The sequence below is a fragment of the Xenopus laevis genome, chromosome 9_10S (assembly GCF_017654675.1).
Source record: "Xenopus laevis strain J_2021 chromosome 9_10S, Xenopus_laevis_v10.1, whole genome shotgun sequence".
Classification (NCBI taxonomy): domain Eukaryota; kingdom Metazoa; phylum Chordata; class Amphibia; order Anura; family Pipidae; genus Xenopus; species Xenopus laevis.
Window position 1 is genome coordinate 114,651,372 of NC_054388.1, and position 7,366 is coordinate 114,658,737.

Here is a 7,366-nt window from a genome sequence, read left to right on the forward strand (position 1 = left end):
TTATTGACAGGAACATCCTTAGTAATATGGACGCCTAAGTGGGTCCTTATGGGGCCTTGTGCTTATGTAATCCCTGCAGTTCACACAGTGGATGCTAGATGGCACTGTGGTATAATATAAAAGGCTTGAAAACCATGAGGTCAGTGTCCATTGCTGCTGAACCTTTCCTCTGTTAGGCCACAGAGGTTAGTGGTGGTGGAACTCAGCCTGAGTATAGTGAAGTGATAGTTATACCCTCTAAAAGATCACTCCAGGAGTGATAGATAGGGTATTTAGTTGAGCAGCTCAAAGCTCCAACGAGGATATTAGGGGGATTAAGATCCCGGGTATTACTGACCCCATAGTAGGGACTAAGTGTTAGACTAAAGTATGTTAGACTAAAGTATGTAGTCTTAAGAGTTCCACTTAAGGTAATCCTAAAGATTGGGAAATACCTTCTCACAAACTGCATAACTCTCTGCTGTGTATTCTCTTGCTCTGCAGGGAGCCATTCTTTATTTGGTACTGTGAGTATACATTGTTCTATTGGTTGATCTGTGTTTTATCCTATGTTCCATACTCCATTGTCAACTCTTGTTTTGGTTAATAAACTCAGTTAATGTTTAAGCAAAATAAAACCACTGGTGCCCAATCTCTTGTGCATTGCACACGGTTACAGTTGCACTACACCCTGCCTCCACCCCATTACGAGGGCTTATCCCTGTGAAAAAAGAGTGTCTCATGGGGGTATTACCCCACACTGAAAGTAGCCAAAACTGACTACAGTAAAGTTAGTTTACTATAGCGCTACACATTATATCCTTTTATAAACAGAACGTGCCTTTAAACGTTACATTATGCACTGATTTATTAATATTGAATCAAACTTTAAAGGGCACCTGTCACCCTGAATTTTTACCCCACTAGAGGGGGAAGCAATTGTTTTTTGTTTATTTAAATAGTCCGCCATCCAGCGTGGGCTTCCATGGTGTATAACATGTGCATAACGAGCAGTCTCCCCACTCATATCTGTCTGCGTGTGTCTCAACATGGCCACCCACATGAGTTCCCTCCTGGTGTGGAAGGCCTAATCCTGGCAGGGGCTATTTTTTTCTATTAGTCTGCACCTCTGTTGGGGTAAAATAAAAACATGGAAACACATAAACGTGCAGCACATGATACAAAAATATCAACTTTATTTGGCCAGTGGTCAAAGAGTTCATATTCAGAGTTCATATTCAAAGAGTTCATATTCGGTTTGGTCAGACACTCAGGCTTTGTTAGAGCTCTGCTAGAATTTGAATCATGTGCCTAATCCCTATGGGAAACTGTAGAATCACTTTTGGCCACCCATACCTACTGTAATTCCAAATGCAGAAGAAGAAGGGACAGCAGGGCTTTATCAGGACACAGTTAATGCAAGTTCATTGATAAATACTAGATGAGAAAATCTGATAAATTCAGGTTCGACTGCCCTTATTAAAATACAGAAGCAGCAGAAAGAAGTCCCATTCATTTACAGCCTCTTGTTCAGAAGTTTATGTCCTTTATAAAACAAGAGAATGGCTTCTTTCCTGAGTGGCTGAAATATCTCCCGAGGTTACGGCAAGAATGCTGTTTGGCCCGTGTGGCTTCTCTGATGTTCAATAAGGGCCAAGCAATTCTGGAAACACTGGCCACAAGCTGAACAAATATACTGCTGTTCTCCTGTGTGAATCCTGTAATGAACATTGAGGTTGGAGAGCTGAGTGAAGCCTTTGCCGCACTCAGAACAAGTAAATTGTTTCTCCTTTGTGTGGATTTTCCGATGCACATTCAGGTACCAGCGGCGTGTGAAGCATTTCCCACAGTCAAGACAAGAAAATGGTTTGTAGCCCGTGTGGCTCTTTTGATGTCTGTTAAGATCCGACTGATGAGCAAAAGTCTTGCCACACTCTGAGCAGGCGTGAGGTTTCTCCCCTGTGTGGGTTCTCTGATGCACAGCGAGCACCGAGCGACGACTAAAGCTTTTCCCGCAAATAAAACAAGAGAATGGTTTCTCCCCCGCATGGAGTTTCTGGTGATCAATAAGGTCTGACTCAGATTTAAAATATTTCTGGCAGGAAGGACAAGAAAAGACTTTCTCTTCAGTGTTCAGAGTTCCCTCATGGTTACTGAGATCAGAATTCCTACACAAATCCTGCGCGTGGCAATAACCTTGTGACACTCTGTTACTGAAGTCACTTCCCATGATAGGAGTAGGTGTATCTGTTACCTGTATCTGTTCTGTAAGTGGATTAATGCTGCAATCTGATTGGTTTCTCTCTTCCCATCTAACTGGCTCCTCTGCAATTATAACAGATATATAATTAGGCGACAAGAAGTTATTAGAGCTGCAGCCCATGATAACAGAAGCTGTGTCGGTTTCCTGTTCTGGTTCAGAAACAGTAATAATCTTGTAATCAGAGAGATGCTCTTCTTCACATGACGCCCCCTCCTCTTCTATATTATCTGATTTGTAATTGGCTGCCAGGCTGCATCCCATGATAGGAGTAGCTTTATCTGTTCCCTGTTCTTTAAGTGGATTAATGCTGCAATCTGATTGGTCTCTTCCTTCCCATGAATCCATTTCCTCTTTTATATTACATGCCGAGCTGTTATTCATTCTGCATCCCATGATAGGAGTAGGTGTATCTGTTCCCTGTATCTGTTCTGTAACTGGATTAATGCTGCAATCTGATTGGTTTCTCCCTTCCCATGAAATCTCTTCTTCTTTAATTCCATTGGCTGGTGGGGGCTGTTCCGCCGGAGACATTTCAAGGTTTGTGAGATTTCCGTCGCCATAAAACTCTGCTCCTTCAGCCCCAATCTTGCTTGGCTCATTATTATAACATGATGTTCCTCCCAGATCAGCTGGAATATCTCTCTTATCTTCATATTCACCGTCTGGGAAAGATACAAGTGAGGGGAAATCAATGCAATGGTACTAGATGAGAAATATATGGAGTTGCCTTGCATTGTATGAGCTGTTAAACTGCTTGTGATGTCCTTTAACTAATTGTTAAAATGTATAACAAGGGGACCCTGCACCTCTTGGCTTTTGCAAGTGCAAATGACCTGCTAAAAAACGTTTCATATCAGACAAGTTCAATGAGCAATGACAGTAAGGGAGAACCTGCACAGACACATTCCAATCAGCACCTTCATTTTTGTATAATTAGGCCCCATAGTGTTTGTTATACTCAGAGTTCCCTGTATAACTCAGCCTGCAGCCTTGTGCCTTTATATGGCCACAGAACAACCCCTCAGTGACTTCTAATATCCTTATCATTTACAGTAGGGGGTACATTATCCCTTCTAATACATGAGTGATACTCAGAGTTCCCTGTATAAGTCAGCCTGCAGCCTTGTGCCTTTATATGGTCACAGAACAACCCCTCGTGACTTCTAATATCCTTATCATTTACAGTAGGGGGTACATTATCCCTTATAATACATGAGTGATACTCAGAGTTCCCTGTATAACTCAGCCTGCAGCCTTGTGCCTTTATATGGTCACAGAACAACCCCTCAGTGACTTCTAATATCCTTAAATATTTAGTATCATGAACAAATAAAGACACTCTGCTGTCCATACACCATATAAACACACTGCTTTATAGTATCTATGATTCATATTTAGACTTTCTGTTTGTTTCTACTGTTCATGGACAACCCCATTGTACTGATATTTTGTGCCCTGCACCCATTACTTACCCAGTGGGTGGAGCTGCTGTGGCTCCTCCTTCATTTCTTCCTCATAAAGGTCCTTGTTTCCTTTTATATAGTCCCACTCGTCCAAGGAAAAATAGATGGAAACATGATGAGTCCTTATGGCAACCTGTCACACACAATGTTCCAGTCATCCCCCAGCCAGAGAAAGGGATTATCATCCACTGTTACTAAACAATAAGGGGCCGCTGTACCCACCTCTCCAGTCAGCAGCTGGATGATGTTGGACATGAGTTCCAGGATCTTCTTGTCATTCTTGTTATTTTCCTTCTGTATGACGGAGCCAGGGGCATGCAGGGCCCCCCCATCATCTGACTTCTTCCTAGGGATGTAGTGCTAAATATTGAAAGGAAGAGAGAATGGTGTTTGAGCTGCAGAGAGACCCCCTTTGTACAGACAGACAGTCTCTTGTCAGTGTGCCAGTCACAGTGCCCCTCACCTCTCCAGTCAGCAGATAGATCATCTCCAGTGTCAGATTCACCATTCTCTCCTTCTTCCCCCGCTCCTCCTCCTCCTCATTTTTATCCTTCTTCTTCTTCCCCTTCATCCCTGTGTCACTCGCTTCCTCCCACATTCCCATTGGCTCCTCGTGGGAGGGACTGAGCTGGAAGTGACCCTGGAATTAAGCACTTACACATTTCTATACAGGATTATTCCCAGCAATATCCCCCAATAGAATTACAGGGGCCCATATCTGTGACCCTGTAGCAGGGGATCCTTTCTCTTACTCTCTTGATGAAGTTTGAGAGCAGAGTTGAGGTGGTTGTGCCTGTGCCATTCTGGGGTAGGAAGGAAAAGTCTATATAATATTAAGGAGAGAGAAGATGGAAATGGGACTGGTAGTAGTATATGTGGAATGGGAAAGGGATATGTTTCTATTGGCATGAGTGTGATACTAGAGAAAGGTATTTGAGAGACAATTAGCCACTTGAACTGCAGTTATACTGCATATTCTGGGTTTGTTCTACCTCTGTTATAAACAATACAGAGTTAAAAGATCAGGGCTGGACAGGACTGCTGCTTACAATGGGGATCAGATAGGATCTGTGCAGCCACAGGGACAGAATGTTCTGTTATACAGATAGCTAGAATCTCAGCTGCCATAAAGCTGGACAGGACTGCTGCTTACAATGGGGATCAGATAGGATCTGTGCAGCCACTGGGACAGAATGTTCTGTTATACAGATAGCTAGAATCTCAGCTGCCATAAAGCAGGACAGGACTGCTGCTTACAATGGGGATCAGATAGGATCTGTGCAGCCACTGGGACAGAATGTTCTGTTATACAGATAGCTAGAATCTCAGCTGCCATAAAGCAGGACAGGACTGCTGCTTACAATGGGGATCAGATAGGATCTGTGCAGCTACTGGGACAGAATGTTCTGTTATACAGATAGCTAGAATCTCAGCTGCCATAAAGCAGGACAGGACTGCTGCTTACAATGGGGATCAGATAGGATCTGTGCAGCCACTGGGACAGAATGTTCTGTTATACAGATAGCTAGAATCTCAGCTGCCATAAAGCAGGACAGGACTGCTGCTTACAATGGGGATCAGATAGGATCTGTGCAGCCACTGGGACAGAATGTTCTGTTATACAGATAGCTAGAATCTCAGCTGCCATAAAGCAGGACAGGACTGCTGCTTACAATGGGGATCAGATAGGATCTGTGCAGCTACTGGGACAGAATGTTCTGTTATACAGATAGCTAGAATCTCAGCTGCCATAAAGCAGGACAGGACTGCTGCTTACAATGGGGATCAGATAGGATCTGTGCAGCCACTGGGACAGAATGCTCTGTTATACAGATAGCTAGAAGCTCAGCTGCCATAAAGCAGGACAGGACTGCTGCTTACAATGGGGATCAGATAGGATCTGTGCAGCCACTGGGACAGAATGCTCTGTTATACAGATAGCTAGAATCTCAGCTGCCATAAAGCAGGACAGGACTGCTGCTTACAATGGGGATCAGATAGGATCTGTGCAGCCACTGGGACAGAATGCTCTGTTATACAGATAGCTAGAAGCTCAGCTGCCATAAAGCAGGACAGGACTGCTGCTTAGTGTATTAACAGAGGAGGAGACATAAGAAGAGAGCACACAGTATCCTCACTATAAAAAGGACTGCTGGGTACAATGGAGGAGATGAGAGTGAGGGGGAGCAGCAGACTCAGCTTTGCCTGCAGTAACCAATCAGTGTGTAGTATTTACTTGCTGCCAGTTTAAGTGCGATTGTATTGGTTGCTATGGGTTACTGCAGTCTGACAAATAACAATAGCTGAATATAAAGACTCACGTGTATTATCCCGAGCGGTGTAAGGAAAGGTCTCACACTGTACAGGGAGCTCCTGGCTCAGACTCACTCAGTACAACGTCCCTCCCTTCATTACAATGTTCACTGATGCAGAAAAACAAACCCACGAAAGCATTTTACCTCCAATAAACATAATCACACGAGCGCTGCCCTCACATCCTCTTACTTCCGGGTCCCGACAAAACCAAGGGCTGGGCGTGTCCTTCCACCCCCCCCAGGAAGTGGTCATGGTATTGACTGACAGCCATTACTCTACATTGGCAGCAAAGCCCCGCCCCTCTGCTCATATCCGGTTCCTGTGTGAGAGCAGCTCTAATTGGCCACAGCTGGGGCAAATCATGGACCGTGAATGAAATGTTACAGATGGAAGGAGAGGGGACAGAGAGGATGTGGAAACTGAGTTTAGTCCAATGTGACCATGAGTGGGGTCAGCACAATGTGTAATGTCTCTGTCCTGCCTCAAATCCACCCAATTCTGCTTCCCCACTCATTCTGCTAATGTCTCCTCTTCACTCATTGGCTGGATTCCACACGATTCAGGGTCCTGTCCTGTTAATAAAACTCAGGGGCTGTTTAATAACAACAGTCTTTTACTTCTTGCAGCTCAGGCAACAGCTAATCACTGACTGCGTTCCATGCCTCTTCTTCAGGTTTGTCACAGTCATAGAGGATGCGTTCCATGCCTCTTCTTCAGGTTTGTCCCAGTTACAGAGGATGCGTTCCAAGCCTCTTCTTCAGGTTTGTCACAGTAATAGAGGATGCGTTCCATGCCTCTTCTTCAGGTTTGTCCCAGTTACAGAGGATGCGTTCCAAGCCTTTTCTTCAGGTTTGTCCCAGTTCCAGAGGATGCGTTCCAAGCCTCTAGATTCAGGTCACAGCTGATAATTCTCACTTTCCAAGTACAGCACACAAAACGTGTGTCACAAAGATGTTTACGTTTTGTATGGAGTCGGAGACTTTTCTCTAGCCCCTAACGCATTTGTTTCATAACAAGTTTCTCTCCACATCTTTTAATCCCGCCCACTCAGCTCTTTGTCAGGAATCAGCCCCGCCCCTCTTGTAAAGATACCGGAAGCAGCAGAGCAGCGAGGGAGAGAGGTGAGTAAGGGACTGGGGCTGAGCATTTTGCTGCTGTTTCAGTCTATGTGTCCCTGTTATACATTACATTGCTCTGCTACTGACACTATTTCTATTATGTATCTCTGGCTCAGCTCTCTGACATTATTCTTATTGCCCCCCACACACCTGCTTTGTACTTGTACAGCCCCCGCCTGCAATTGTCTTTTATACCAACTCCCCTCCCCCCAGTGCAGAGCTGCACC

At 44.6% G+C, this 7,366-nt stretch overlaps 3 protein-coding genes across 8 annotated transcripts in view; 1 reads left to right on the forward strand and 2 right to left on the reverse strand.

Annotated features, from left to right (window-relative positions):
- XB5772961.L (Gastrula zinc finger protein XlCGF53.1 L homeolog) overlaps positions 1–7,366 on the reverse strand; it is a 579,535-nt gene that overhangs the window by 158,102 nt on the left and 414,067 nt on the right. The gene's annotated exons all lie outside the window — the stretch shown is intronic.
- Positions 1,146–6,273, reverse strand: LOC108704282 (oocyte zinc finger protein XlCOF7.1-like). The gene is made up of 4 exons (XM_041578969.1): positions 6,211–6,273; positions 3,928–4,044; positions 3,715–3,838; positions 1,146–2,904 (listed from the first exon to the last, which is right to left on the reverse strand). The coding sequence occupies exons 1-4, from the start codon at positions 6,271–6,273 to the stop codon at positions 1,580–1,582; spliced, it is 1,629 nt and encodes a 542-aa protein (XP_041434903.1). The 3' UTR covers positions 1,146–1,579.
- Positions 6,395–7,366, forward strand: part of LOC108704311 (oocyte zinc finger protein XlCOF22-like) — a 167,487-nt gene continuing 166,515 nt past the window's right edge. Inside the window, exons 1-2 of the mRNA XM_041578997.1 lie at positions 6,395–6,694; positions 7,073–7,142. Of these exons, the coding sequence (XP_041434931.1) occupies positions 6,543–6,694; positions 7,073–7,142 (222 nt within the window). The 5' untranslated portion in view covers positions 6,395–6,542. The remainder of the gene's footprint in view (positions 6,695–7,072; positions 7,143–7,366) is intronic.

Excerpts from the sequence above, each read along its gene's own strand:
- LOC108704282 (XM_041578969.1), bottom strand. The coding sequence starts at position 6,273 with ATGACCACTTCCTGGGGGGGGTGGAAGGACACGCCCAGCCCTTGGTTT. Across the intron at positions 4,045-6,210 it reads GGTTTTGTCGGGACCCGGAA|TCAGATGATGGGGGGGCCCT; the intron begins GTAAGAGGATGT and ends CCTAGGAAGAAG. Across the intron at positions 2,905-3,714 it reads ACAGCAGCTCCACCCACTGG|ACGGTGAATATGAAGATAAG; the intron begins GTAAGTAATGGG and ends TATCTTTCCCAG.